This window comes from Calidris pugnax, unplaced genomic scaffold (assembly GCF_001431845.1).
Source record: "Calidris pugnax isolate Ruff unplaced genomic scaffold, ASM143184v1 scaffold54, whole genome shotgun sequence".
Taxonomy (NCBI): domain Eukaryota; kingdom Metazoa; phylum Chordata; class Aves; order Charadriiformes; family Scolopacidae; genus Calidris; species Calidris pugnax.
Genome location: NW_015090864.1, coordinates 14534534 through 14548893, shown reverse-complemented (window position 1 = coordinate 14548893; position 14360 = coordinate 14534534). Strand labels below are relative to the sequence as shown.

The following is a 14360-nucleotide window of genomic DNA, read 5'->3' as shown; positions in this document are numbered from 1 at the left end:
GAAAAAAAATCATTCCTCCCACATTAAAAAAGAGTATTAATTTCCCTCCAAGACTACACATTCAACTGCATTTTGTATTCCTGGAAATACACAAGTCTTCAGGACCCTGCCCAATTTAAGGATTTTTATCTATATAAGATAGATGACCACACTTAGCCATGTGTGCACTGAAGAATTACAGAAAGTGAACATTCTAATTAGCTTGATTCAGGAATCTTAATGGAGTAACTTATTTCTCATTCTGCATTTATAGCCCACAGCAAGAGCAAAACATTAAGTCATTTACTCACCTTTGGCCAAACAGAAGAGTAGATTTAGTTTCAGACTCGTTGTATGAAGATGGAGAACAGCAAATAACAATAGTGGTTCTGCAATTACCCCCTAGTGAATCTTGAAGGATTCTGGTCATTTTACTATCACGATACGGAACATAAGTCTATGAAGAAAACATTTAAATGAATCAGTCACAACTTTTCAGACATTATTTAATTCATTGAGGTAAGAGCTAGGCTTTTGCTAGGTATAACTTCATTAGAAAGACATTAAATTCTACTTCAATTCATAAAACACAAGACTGAACATACATGGGGTGACATAAAATTGTACTTCTACATTTGGTAACTTCTAGAGTACAAAAAAACTGTCAGTATAATGCTTAGGACCCTCAACATTAAACGTTAACTATTAATCATCAGTGTCAATACAGCGTAAGGGCAATTTGCAATGCATTGGTGCAACTGGATTAGTTTAAAAGACTCCACAAATATCACTGAGGTCAGTAAAGAATTTCTGCATAGTATCATGCTCAGAGATGCAATCCTTCAACCCTGAAGTATAAAAATACAGAATGGGACACTTACACTACTTTCAGCCAAAGCTGAGATGACGTTTCCAAGAGCCGACAAAGACTTGTTGATGTTCTTAGCCTCATCCAGCACAGCACCTTCTGCTCCAGTTTTACTAACCTATACAATATTTCAGTAAATTACTAAAAGCATCTTCAAAAAAACACCTTCCACATTTAATATAAAACTTGAGTAATTTTTCTGCTTTTAAGTCAATCTCCCCAACTTTAGGAGGTACACATAAGTAAACTGGATTAGAGTAAGCAAACTCCTCCTCAGACTCTTTCTCTGATTCATCATCAATTTTTCATTCAAAACTCGGCGTTTGAAGACATATCTGATTTGTTAAACTGAAGTGAGTATTTTCCCACAGTATGCCTTTTTATAGAAGATAAATGTACAGTTCAAAATTTTTATCAAACAACTTCAAAAGTTTTTTGAAGTTTCTCAAAAAGTTTGAATTCCTTAGAGTAAAAGGAACAAAAAATAATCCTATAAAACAAACAGCAACAACAAAAAAACCCAAAGAAAACCCCGTAACAGCAACAAAACAACAATCAAACACCAAACCACACACTACCAGTCTCTTCCCACCACACACCCCCAGAAAATACAGCAGTCTATATTAGCAAGAATTTGTGAGAACAGATTTTAGAGGCTGAATCTGACCTAGATAAGTGCTCTAGGAACTTGGGCAGGTATCAGCAGAAATGTGAAAAAAATCTACCCTGACACCATTCAATTTACCTTAGCTCTCCTGCCTCAAGGGCTGAATTTGACTTACAGTTCTATAACCCTCCCTTTACTATTCTTCTCACCAAGCTGTGATCACTCCTACAACTAAGCAATTCTATTTGCCAAGGTTTAAAGCAACCAAAGACAAAGCATCAAAAAAACATCACGTATGAAAGCAAAGTTTGAAATAAACAGTGAAAGGAACAAAACTACAGAGAAAGGAGACCTGCAAAGCAGCCTTTTTCTTTAATTTTGTTCTCACTTTAATGTTTCTTTTCATTCTCATTAAAAAAAGACCACTACTAAGAAACACATTCCAGAATAAACAGAGGATCAGAGACAACAATAAAGCCACAGACTGATCACACAAGGAAAGACAAGAGCAAGCAGAAAGGACTGAAAAAGATGGGGATTACCCCAGAAGCAAAGATGAACATAAGAACAAAAATCCAGCTCTTAAAAAGCTGAATTACAGTCTATACACAATAACCAAAACAATACATAGTTCCTTCCTTACTTTAAGGCACTGACGCAGGAAAGCAAGCTGTCATTTTAAACAATGTTAATCGGATTTTCAACTTAAACTTGGTACCACTTAATAAGAAAATACAGCTATTTCACATCCATAAAACTCTTTTTACTCCAGTACCTGGCTACCCAACAGACCTGTACACTTTTGTGCTCTCACAGATACTGAGACTGAACTCTAGCCTATTTCCCCACCCTATTCTGTATTTACAAACCCTTACTGCAGAAATGCAGATCAGCTTAAAGAGGTAGTATCTAATGACCAACCCAGACTAGGATTCAGAAACCACATTTCAAAGTCAAAATTAAAACACTTCAGAGATGACAACTGAACAATCAGTATTGCATTAATGTAAAATATTTGATTGTAAAGAATAACCAGAGTTTCTCAGAGCAGAAAAAGAAATTCAATTTACCTTTTCACTACCTGCCAAGTCCACAAGGTAAAGTTTTCCACTTAATTTCTGTTCTGTTTGAGTATTCTCTTGTTTTACATTAATAAGAAAAATACTATGACTTCGGGAGCTGTGTTCATTCATATCTAGAATCCAAAATATATAAGTTGTCAAAAATATTTGTACAAACAAACTTCACAAAACAGTGTCATCCCACACAACACTGAAGTGACAGATTTAAAGCTAATGAAACCGTATAGAGTAATCTCTGGAAGACAAAACTAGAGGCAGCAAACCCAGTAGTATCATCTAGTCGAGTAACAAAGACCCCGTCTCCCTTGAGCTTCTATTAATACCACATAAGCTCGCGGATGAGATTTACTAACCTGTCACCTATGGATTTCACACTTTCAATTTACTTCATCATAACAGAAAGCACACTTACATTCTGATACTAGAACATTTTTTTATAGATTTACAATGTATCCCATTTTATCCTTTTGTGAAAATTTGACCTAGATGTCCCAGAACCTTTGACTCCTTTCTGGTTTAAATCCCTAGTGGTCTCTCCAGGAAAAACGCAGAGTAAACAAGACTTCCTGAATTTAAAGAATGATTTTCAATTTATTGACAAAATTTAAGCTGACTGCAATCTGAATGAGAAAGTCTATTTCTCTTCCTTTTAACCATAAAAACCTCAGAGGCCTAAAGGACCAGCTTACTGATGCCAGAGAAGCAGTTCAACATAGAATTATATCTTTCTATCCAAGTTTCTGCTATTTCTGTTACTTAATCTGGTCCCTACTTCAGAATCTTACTATCTAGGAGCAATGAAGTAGAAAGGCAAGACTAAGTCATTCCTTAAAAGGAACATCATATTTTAATTTTTGATCCTTAACCAAAGAAATGAGAAGAAAAAAACTTTTATTTTCTTAATGACTGTGTATTCTTTCTTTTCCTGAATAAAGAACTGGACACAGGAAGATTGTGAAACTCACCCTTGATCTGGCTTTCAAAGATTTCTGACAGTCACTTCAGTTGCTAAGAACTGCAGTATTACTTTGCACGCACCTCACCTTTCCTTGTTTTTTTTTAACCCTCTGTCCATACCTAATCCTGCTTCTAGTAGGAATCTGGAGACCTATGACAGCTCCTTGCAACTCTACTGCATGCAACAGGCCAAAAAACCTTGGGACGTTGGGATGCTGCTTAAATCTGCAGCTTGTCTGAATACATATTCTGACCAGCTTTTCTTAGAATATGCAACAGAACGGCCTAAGTGCCTTAATTATATATTCATAGGTAATCAAAACACATGCCACAAACTGGGACTTTGCACAATTCCCAACGCGGAACGACATCTTTTTCTCCAGCCATTCAGAGTTCCTCACTGATCACATACTCTCTCCTTTCAATCCAGGTCTAAGTAACAACATCTAACAAGAAATGAATTGAAATAGTTCTTTCTGAAAGCCACGCTGAAATTGCTTATGCTAAACCCTTTCAAAAACCGGAATTATTAACTCACTATTTTTGTCTTCCCTACTTTCTAAGGCATACAAGGAGAGAAGCAATAAAGCACCATAAACCAACAAAAGATAGTACTTACTTGTAACTGCTACATGTCGGTTCGACTTTCCTTCATCTATAGTGTCCATAACTTCTTCTGGACTACATACAAAACGCTCTGTGCAACCCTTTAAAAAAAAAAAAGGCAAAAAACCATCATATCAACAAGCCAGAAGTAAATGCCGTACACTAGAGGAGCGAAAGATGAAAACATATCAGACTGATGCTCACCTTTACATAGGGAACTCTATTTTTGTCCTCATGAACAGAAAGATTGGTCTTTGAAACTGGAAAAGAAAAAAAGTTCCACAGCTAAGGTATATGTGATTTCTTTGCAAAATGGATGAGCTGTGAACAATGCATTTCCAAGTCACAGCTGTTACTTCTCAGAAATACTTAATAAAAAAGTAATATACATGAAACAACCCCTACTGCAGCTTTAGTATTACTATTCAGATTAGCTCCATGCTATCTTATTTTGATGTACCCTTATTATTTATAGCATACTGCATACCTATCTTAGTATCACGAGAAGGTTTTCAGGTTTCATTCTTTTATATTCTCTCCAGAACAATTTATTTTCTATGTACAATATAAATAAAAGGCTTACCATCCAAAAGGTCCCTTATTTTATCCAAATATATTTCAAAATATGACACCTAGAAGTGGAAAGGGAAATAAAGATACAGCATCAGAAACCAGAAATGCTTTGCTTTTTGATCAGAAGGATCCAGCATGATTTATTATGACCTCTCACATAAAACCATATCTAGCTCAAGTCCTTAAGGCTGAACTAAAATACACCTTTAAGAAGAAACTATTTTGATCAAAAGCTTCAAGCACTATCTGCACTGCCACAGGTTATCAGGATAGCTACCATCAATGTTTAATGGAAACAGGATTAAAGTGTTAACGTAATTCTTCTTTAGGAAGAGTCAGTTAATTCAGAAATGACTCATGTTCAGATTTTCCAAGTTAAAGGCACTTAGAACAGATATAGAACATCCATTTAACCATAGGCTACTTTCAGTTGTAACAAAGATTAAATAAGTAACAAGGAAGAAAAGTTTACCTTAATATGAAACTCAAGATTCTCATCCATAGAGTAAATATAATTAAAAATATCTTGCACTATTCTTGGAATAATACCCATTCCATCCGGGTCGTGAAGCTTCCCCTTATTAGAAAAAGATATAGAAAAAGATACAAGAAAATGAAAGTTTTGTACCGAATCCAACATCACAAGCAGTATCCAAAGGCCAAATAGTTAACAGACAAATTAGTTTTAAATGCTAACAGGTATGATGCACTTATTTTACTTATAAAGGAAAGCCTTTTACTTATAAAGGAAAGCCTTAGGCCCAGCATTTGCCAGGAGTGAAAAGAACGGTCTCCAAATCTCCCAAACTACTAATACTGAAAATGTACTATTAACATTATTCTTGTGTTTCTCATCCTGCTACTGAGGGCTGAAAAAAAAAAAAATACAATAACTGCCATTGTCAGTCCTGAAAAAAAACCAACAACATTTTGAGTATCAAAATTGAGTATCAAAATGTTGTAATGGAAAGAAAATCAAACTTGCAAGATGAAAACAAGCTGACATGATAAGACTAGATAAGACTACTGTGATGAAAAGAGATGACAGTGACAATAAGAGGAAAATTATTTTAAGATTTCTTACTTCCATAGTGTGTGTCTTTCCAGACGATGTTTGCCCATAAGCAAATATTGTACCATTGTATCCCTCAAGTACATCTAAAGGGAAAGAGCATTTTCATTAGGGTTCATTTCCTTCTTCTAAAGGAAAGTAAAATGAAATAGAATGCAAGCAGGCAGTCCCTAAAATGTTCAGCAAGTTAAATCCTTCAATGTTTGGGAACTCTGCTAGAGGGTGTTCCTCCCTACCCCTTTTAATGCATTAAGTCATTCATCATTTACTGCGTTTCAGAAGTTTACTGTGTTAGAAGCATCTGTTCCTTCAACCAGAAAAATCAGGACTTCAGAGTCAGGTACAAAAAGGAAATCAATGCAACTGCCAGGTTGAATGGCTGGTCTTTGATAAAGCAGAAGAAACACCATATGTGAGAACACTTTAATATTTTCTGCCTTCAGGAAAGTTTCACTGTCCAATCATGAAGAGAATGGGCTATGCCGTAAGTTTCAAGCATCTTACTCTTTGGCCATTAAGCTTGTATTTCAAATTATGAGTGAACCATCCCAAAGTTTTAGATTAAGGGGTGAGAGAAAGACAGGTTGGTTTGTTTACAAGTCCATTACTGTAGAATCACCTCCTGCATGCAAACTTTAATTTTCCAAAAACAAGCATGAGATACTCCAAATGGGGAAGTCTTTGCCACCCCATCACACCCGTAATCCATGTGTACCCCTACTACAGCTCATTTGCCACGTGAAGTAGCACAGAAATGCTGTGCAGAGAAACAGACCAGATTTTTAGATGGAGAAAAGGGGCACCATTACAATTCTTAGTTAACTCCAATTTTTAAGGAGCAAACTTCTGATCTAATCCTAATTAACTCACAAGTAGTTCATTTAACTGTGAGTTCCTTTAACTACGTACTACATAGTTATATACTATTATACATTTAACTATATGTAACATAGTTAAAAAGTTCATTAATAGTTGCAGCAGCATGGATTTTTCATAGCACTTCATTTTTTTAGTGATCAAAAAACCCGACATTTAGCCAGTCTTCTCTTGTCACTAATAGTTGCTATTTCAGAGGAAGGCTTTGTTAAAGTTTTGAAAATGGTGTCAATTATAATTTATTACTGATCCCAACAAATTCATTTTATTTTCAGGAAACTAGCTAATTGCTTACTACAACTACTTACTGAGGGATTTTCTGAAGTTACTAAGCCAATTCTGACAACTCAAGTTTGGAGAAACCGTACACTCCATGTACAGTTTACATGCACAGCACTAATTCACATTTAAACTTTGAGACTAAAAATCACACTCCAAAAAAATCCCCCTTCAACTGTGTATATAAACAAGCTTAGAAAGTATCTATAGCATACACATGATTTCACAAGTTTCCTTTCATCTTATGTTCCTCCAAGCAAACTAAAAAAACTGTAGGATGTTTTCATCAATAGATTTGGGAAATAAAAACCCAAAACTAAACTGTTCATAAATTATTTTGATTAATTTTGTTAAAAATAATTTTTTCGAATCTTTCGCAAAGATCTGCAAAAATACACTAAAACACAAGAGGTAAATGTTACCAAACGTTGCAATGGACTGAAAGAGCAGGTTAAGCACTAACATAATTTATCAGCTCAACTACAAGATGATTTTATACTGCTATGATCCATGATGGCTTTTATTAAACATTCAGAATGTACAAGGGAACAACAGAAGTATCAGTTTTCAACACTGAAATCCACATTAATATGAGACTTTTCATTATGGTTAAAGTTGCTGTTCCACCTTACCTTTGACAATCTTTTTAGCACAGTCATTGTACACTTGTTCCTGTGATGTGTTCGACTGGAATACACGATCAAATATATATGGCTTGGACTGCAGGGAAAAAAAAAAGGACACAGAAGAGCTATTAAAAAAATGAGACACTGGAAGTAGAACTGGAAGGTGCTTGTTCATATAGTTTAGAAGGAGTCTATACTGTCTCAGCCCAATCTTTTGTTTTATTTTAAGCACTTGAAGACAGTAGCAAAGAAATCAAATAGCATAGCCTAAATCTTCACATGCTTGCCTGCAAGTAAGGCCTTGAATTAAATATATCTGGTTCCAAAGTGCAATCTAAACAGTTCTTCAACTCTACTCTGCCACATGACCCCAATTTACTTGATTTACAATGTAAACCAGTGCCCAGTTTGTACATCCGAGAACCCCTTATTGTCTTCTACTCTGGTAGCAGGTTTACTGTGGTAAACCTAAATTATTAAAACCAGCTTATACCACATCACACAGAAGATCTGTCTTGGTAATATCTGTTAAAAACCAAAAGGAAGTATTTGGATCACCTACAGTCAGCACAAGAATTATCTCCCTACACGATATCCTTGAAGTTCCATAAGCAAAAGCAAAAGACCACTTTGGAGGACGGGAACCTTCTACAGAAGACTCATTTTAGAAGACACTGGAAGAGAAACCTCTGAGACAGCTTTTTGAAAGGAATGTTGGATTTTGTTTTGTTTTAAAGAAGAGGTGTTCCTAATGCAGTTCTTAGCATCTGACAATCCATTAGGATATGAACTATTACACTCATCTTACAAAGTTCAAGTTTTCCATGGCATTTTCAGAGCTTGATTTAGTGGGCAGCCGAGCAGACAGGCAAGGTTTCTAAGGGACCTAGGTCAGTTACCATTGCTAAACTCCCTGCAACTGCTAAGTGCTCCACTTTGCCTAAATTTAATTCATTATCATTCTCCTGCAAGGATATTCTGGAACTGCCTCCCTGGCAAAGAAACAAGAATAGCTTCCATCTTTCACCCACCCACTACATTCCCATCCCCAGCGTGACCTTCCTTTTAATAACATCCAGCATAACACTAAACACAGCTTTTTAGATTCAACACATATCTGTCTGCTGAGAGGGCTTGAAGTCAGGTGGATGAGCTCCCTCTTGGAAAAAATAATTACAGCATTCACTGTGTAAATACACTCAAGAAACCACAAGACTCAGTAGGCAGAAACTATCCCTAAGGTGCTGAAGTTTGTCAGAACATTTGTTTCTCAGCAGGGAAATCACAAGCCTTCTCCATTACTCATTTGAGCTTCAAATGCACCTCAAATTCCTATGTTGTATAGGTAGAATTGAGTCCATTACATACACCAGAAGACAAAGACAAACAAGCTCAAGTAACCCTGAGGTAAGAAAATGAAGACTGAGAACACATTACATAGAAAAATGTATATCCAGTGTTACTTTTTCTACAGTGACTTAGATTTTTCTCTCACTAGCAGCTGTAGTTTCAAAAAGCCTCCAACTTCACAATCAATCAGTTGCCCTACATGCTGCAAGTCACCTACATCACAAAACATTAATCAAATCTGTTTCATGCTCAACTTCTGCATATTTGTATGCACTGAAATAATACCATTTTGGAGTACTGTATTTACCATTACACATTGGAAAAATATAGTAAGAAAAGCAAAAGCCTCCAACATCACTGCAATCTGTGCAGCATTAGCAATTTGTTCACTTGCACTTGTAAAATTTAGACTCTTCTCTAAATTATTGCTCCAGAAAATACATAGATTACAATTATTCCAATTAAATTGATTTTAGAAGAATTAGGGAAAATTCCTGGATACAATCTTCTGACAGCCTGTGCAGCAAGTGTTAACAATACTCACTATTTCTCACAGATGCCAACATATCTGATCTTTGCTGTTTCAAATACAGCATGACAACTTTGAGAATAGAAAAGTATATTAGAATGCAAACATTATTTGCATAGTATGTGTTTGAATGTATACACACACATTATTGTGTATTTATATATTACTACAAAAAAGCAGAGGGTTTTTTTTTTATTTACTTCCAAGAAATTCAACTTAAAAATTTAAAAAGATAAATATCGAGCCTAGTTTCTGGTACAGGAAGATGCCTTGTTTAAAAAGAACTGTAGGCATAACCTGCACTACTCCGCAACTACCCTGCAATCTACACGGATTTGCAGCAGGTTCTGAAAAAGCTTGCTTTATCTAAAGTTTTAAATAGCATTTAGAGGGATTTGGTTTGTTTCTGGTTGGTTTGTTTGTTGTTTCTTTTTAATTCTTCTGCCAAGCAAAGGTTGATTGAACTATTCTTCTTCATCTACGTTAAACAAAAATTATGTTTACTAATCTGACAGTAATCTGTAGGCAGAATACTTTTAGGCTATCTACTCTCCAGGTGCCATTCAAATGCCTTCATAAGAGAATAGAGCCAAATTACAGTATCTCATATAATTACAGTCTCTTTTGTTTTACAAAATGTTAATACAACAAACAGCATGTAGGATGAATGCCACAGACTAGTAAGAACAGGAAACCAAGCTGCAAGGACTCACTTGGACAGTAATGCCTCTAATTGATCTTCTTCATTTATACAGTGAAAGCTGCTAGGCACATGACAAATTCCAATTTCCCTCAACAACTATCAACATACTCACAAAAATTAATAATTCTCACCAAAAAAAAATCCTCACAAGGGGTCCTGTTTATACCATTTGTCAGTTCCCCATCCCTTGCAGGTGGAAAGTGGAATATCAGAATATTTGTTTATATGTCCTCAGTATTACAGTTCCTAGATGAAGCTGCAATACAACTTCAAAGCACTCAAAAATCCAATTACATATTTCCCTTCCCTGCCAGGTCACAGTACAATTATCACACCTGTGAAAACCCACATTAGAGGCATGCCCCTGCTCCATCATTACTGAATCAATATCTAACCAAGTAGGTTTAGCCAAACAGGTTCCAGGATAATTATGTTTTAAGAATACAAGTTACTCCCACTCATCTGGTTTCACATCTTTGACATCTGTAACTTATCACTTCTCTCTACAGTCTACTTTCTGCTGTAAACAAAGCTAAAACAGTATTACACAGATTACCCTGCCCTAGAAAGCCTCTTCATTACCTTTAAGAGATTAATCAAGAAAGATTAAAGTGTCAGATATTTTTTCCTATACCAGATGCCTTTTCTTCCTCAAGCAGTAAACAATCAGATATTATGATGGAACTGTAAACACAAAAGGTCCAAGCAACTTCACCACACAGCGTTGATAACAGCAGTGGTAGCAGCGTCACCACTGTGGTATGGTGCTGCTTTCACATACTCTGGAATTTTTCAGCAATTATTACTCAAATCCTAATAAAAATTTAAAATATACAACCTCTAAGCAACCCAAACTATCAAGCAAACAAGCAAGAGCTTCTGACTTCCTCTCTCCAAGTAGAGAGGATTCAACACTTACATTCACTCCCTGCACAGCATTTGTTCTGTCAGTAACCAACTAGAGGACAACTTCAATTCCCATAATAGTTTGTCCTGAAGGGATGGTGGTCCCATGGCAAAAACTTTGCAAGTGCTCTCACAGCCCTCAAAAAGGTACATTTCCAACATGATTTAGTGGTAGTTAAACTGAATCTTGATAAGTGGTTTATGTTTAAAGTACACAGTTCCATGGTTAACCTAAAGCTAGTTACCAGTTATCCTCACTGGCTGCTCAGCATGTCAAAATTACACAAGATTTGGAGCACGCATAAGTTTCCATCAGAAAAGTTTCTCTCAATGCCTTCAACGAGGACTATGCAAAAATCCTATCACAACTAGGCTGAAATCGACCTTAAAAGTCCTAGAAATACTTCAGATTATCTCCCATAGAAATAATTTAAAATATATTTCGTTTTCCCATTGTAACTTCCTGTAAACTACTTTAGTTTACCTTATTTTCTGTGCATTAGTATCTGAAGCAAAGTCAATTTGAAAATCAGTAGCATATTTTTCTGCCACAACATATCCAGATGCTCTTTAGTGTTTTTTCCTAAATGGACTGCTAGAGAAATATTATACCCACTAATGGTTAGCTTATTCTTGGTAAAAGACTGAAGTCATGGGCTTACCTCTCCCTTAAGTTTCACATCTTTAATAAAGACCATTCTTCCCATAAGATCAAAATATGGAAAAAGAAAAATCCCACTGCGATCCATTTCTGGAAAGTGTGATGTCAAATACCTGACTCAGTTCTTCCTATTACTAAGCTAAGGTATTGCTGCTTTGACACACCTAACAGAGCCCAACATTGCCAATGACTGAAAAGGCACCGTTCCAAATCAGTATTTTATTTTTAGGATAAGGAAAAGGCATTTTCTTCTTCTCCCAGCTCTGTGCATACAAAACTGCAGCCGACACAGAACAGGATCTCAGCTCCTTTTGCCCTATTTTTCTTATTTCTGTGCAAACACTGCAACTCAAGTATCAACTTTTACAGCAGTTATTTATTGTTGTGACAGAAGGACTAAACCATGTCATTTTATTTTTTAAAAATTGTGACTGGAAACTCAATTTCCAGCATCAAAACGGAGATAAATTTTGGAACAAAAGCTTTAGCCAAGCTTTGCTTTAGTAAAGAGTTTCTTCTAAAGAGAAATGTAAGCACTGCCGGCAGAAAAACTGTCATTGAATTTCAGAACAGCCACCAAGTACAAGATGAGTGAGGTGTTTCCAAGCAAGTGGTAGAGCACCCAGGGAGTACAGCTCTCCCTTTACACATTACCGTAAGCTAGAATATTCTTTGTCTGTTAAATCATCATATCAGTGTCATCTGAAAAGCCTCTCTATTACCCACCATTTCATGGAATGAAATAAAAAAAAAAGAGCAACACTGAAAGAATCTTATTGTTTCAGCTACAGACTGCAATTTCCGATTTATATGTAAGTTGCAGTGTAGTCTTTAAGCATTTTTATTCGTGTGTTTCTAATTAAACAGTGATTTCCTTCATGCTAGCAAAATAATACCAAAAAAAGTTATTTTAAAAATGCACCTTGTTTCTTGCATTTATATGGTCCAGCACAGCTTTTCTTTCAGCAACGTATGAATTACATGTTCCTTTTGAATAATCTGCTGCCAAAAACTGCAGTAATAGCAACTGATCTTCGTTAATCTGATTCTAATGTAACTTAAACCTAGCTTGGCTCTCATTTACTATCCAATACTAGTTTAAAAAGTATTTAAAAATTAAAAAGAAAGCTAAACATATCAGGGTCTTCCCAGGATCACAGGGGTTACATCTTACATCCAAAAACATAGCACTGTAAACAAGTAAGAAAATACAGGTAGGTAGCCACAATTCTTTCTTGAAAACTATAGGAATAAGGAATATACTATGATCATTACTGGAAACATTTGGACTACAGACAAATACTGCTTATTTCTGGGAATGCCCATTGCAACTCACCACTTCAGACATTTGACAGCACTTGTTCTCAGCTCAGGCTTCAGCCTGTAATCCTGAAGTGTCGCTGTATTCAGTAACCTGTCTTATCTTTTGGACAGTTCTAAAATGAACAAGACTAGCTATAGAAATGCTTTTTTAAAAAAATAAGTATAGATGTGTTAAGCAGAACTATAAAGCTACTCAGTTGCAAGCAGTTTTTCATTTGCAAAAATAAAGCACATAATTTCATCTTACACAAAATCCTGAAATCCATGAGCAAATTGCTATCAATTTTTGTATACAGGCACATTTATGATATTTAACATGAAAGTCATACCCACAACAAGTCACCCTACTATTTGTTTTAACAAAACCCTTAAAATTTCCTAACAGGAAAAGCCATTATAAAAAACAATTTAATAAAATATTAAAACAGAAAGAAGCCTGCTTAAATTAACAATTTCAAAGCTCTTTACTAGTTAAAAAGGTTACACCCTGTGGAAGGACAATAATTTTTCAGTCTGCTCTTTGAAACAGACTGATACCGTATGTCCCCTTATAGTGCTGTTGCACACTAGCTACAATTTAAAAAAGTATTTTATCTAACATGTATCAAAACAACTCACTTGTCCAGAAAGACAACCATGCCAGTAATTACACAGGAGCTAGGAAGAGAAGGGAGGATAGCTAGCTCAGAGATGACAGGGGAGCCAAGGAAGCAGGAGGGTTTGGTTCTAGTCACCGATTTCCCTCCTCACCCTCCTCCACAGAGGAGTCAAACCTGCAGCCTAGTACAAGCTCTGCTTCCACCCTCTCTGAGATGTCACCTCCTCTCTACCATTACAGGCAACTCCCAACTATTATTAAAGAAGCCTTCACTGTTTCAGCACAGAACCAGGCGCACACAGAAGGTGCAAGTCCTTCAGGCAGCCCAGGAAAGCAGCTATAAAAAAAAAAAAAGTGGCTGAATTACTGTTCAACAGGCAGCCAGTGTGCCATGTAGCAATAAAGACAGAAATCAAACAGCTGAAGTAACCAAACATACAGCTTATTGAGGATGTCTTTAGAAACTGTTTCACCAGGGGGACTGTTTCTGTTACCATCCTCCCTTGGGCAACCCCACAAAACACACAAGAAGTGGCTGGCTCCAGCCTCAGATTGGAATGTTCTTAACTTTGTAAAAACGTTCAGCTTGTTAAAAAAATAAATAAAAGACAAGCAATTGTCTCAACAGTTTTAGAGAATCAAGTCATAACTTTGAGAACAACGATACTGTCACATATCTGCCATTATTAAAACAGTCACAGAATACCTATCCTTTATTAAGATTTTGTGAAACAGAACTCAAATACTGTCACTGCTCCCCAGTCT

The 14360-nt window shown here is 36.0% G+C and overlaps 1 protein-coding gene across 2 annotated transcripts in view; it reads right to left on the bottom strand.

Moving 5' to 3' along the window:
• KIF5B (kinesin family member 5B) overlaps positions 1 to 13055 on the bottom strand; it is a 31615-nt gene extending 18560 nt beyond the window's left edge. For both annotated transcript variants that reach the window (XM_014945033.1, XM_014945034.1), the window contains exons 1-10: positions 13011 to 13055; positions 7532 to 7619; positions 5757 to 5830; positions 5145 to 5249; positions 4683 to 4731; positions 4304 to 4359; positions 4113 to 4200; positions 2525 to 2649; positions 861 to 965; positions 291 to 436 (exon numbers count right to left, since the gene is read on the bottom strand). In XM_014945033.1, coding sequence (XP_014800519.1) covers positions 291 to 436; positions 861 to 965; positions 2525 to 2649; positions 4113 to 4200; positions 4304 to 4359; positions 4683 to 4731; positions 5145 to 5249; positions 5757 to 5830; positions 7532 to 7619; positions 13011 to 13022 — 848 coding nt within the window. In that variant the 5' untranslated portion in view covers positions 13023 to 13055. The remainder of the gene's footprint in view (positions 1 to 290; positions 437 to 860; positions 966 to 2524; positions 2650 to 4112; positions 4201 to 4303; positions 4360 to 4682; positions 4732 to 5144; positions 5250 to 5756; positions 5831 to 7531; positions 7620 to 13010) is intronic.
• Between the last annotated feature and the right edge of the window lie 1305 nt (positions 13056 to 14360).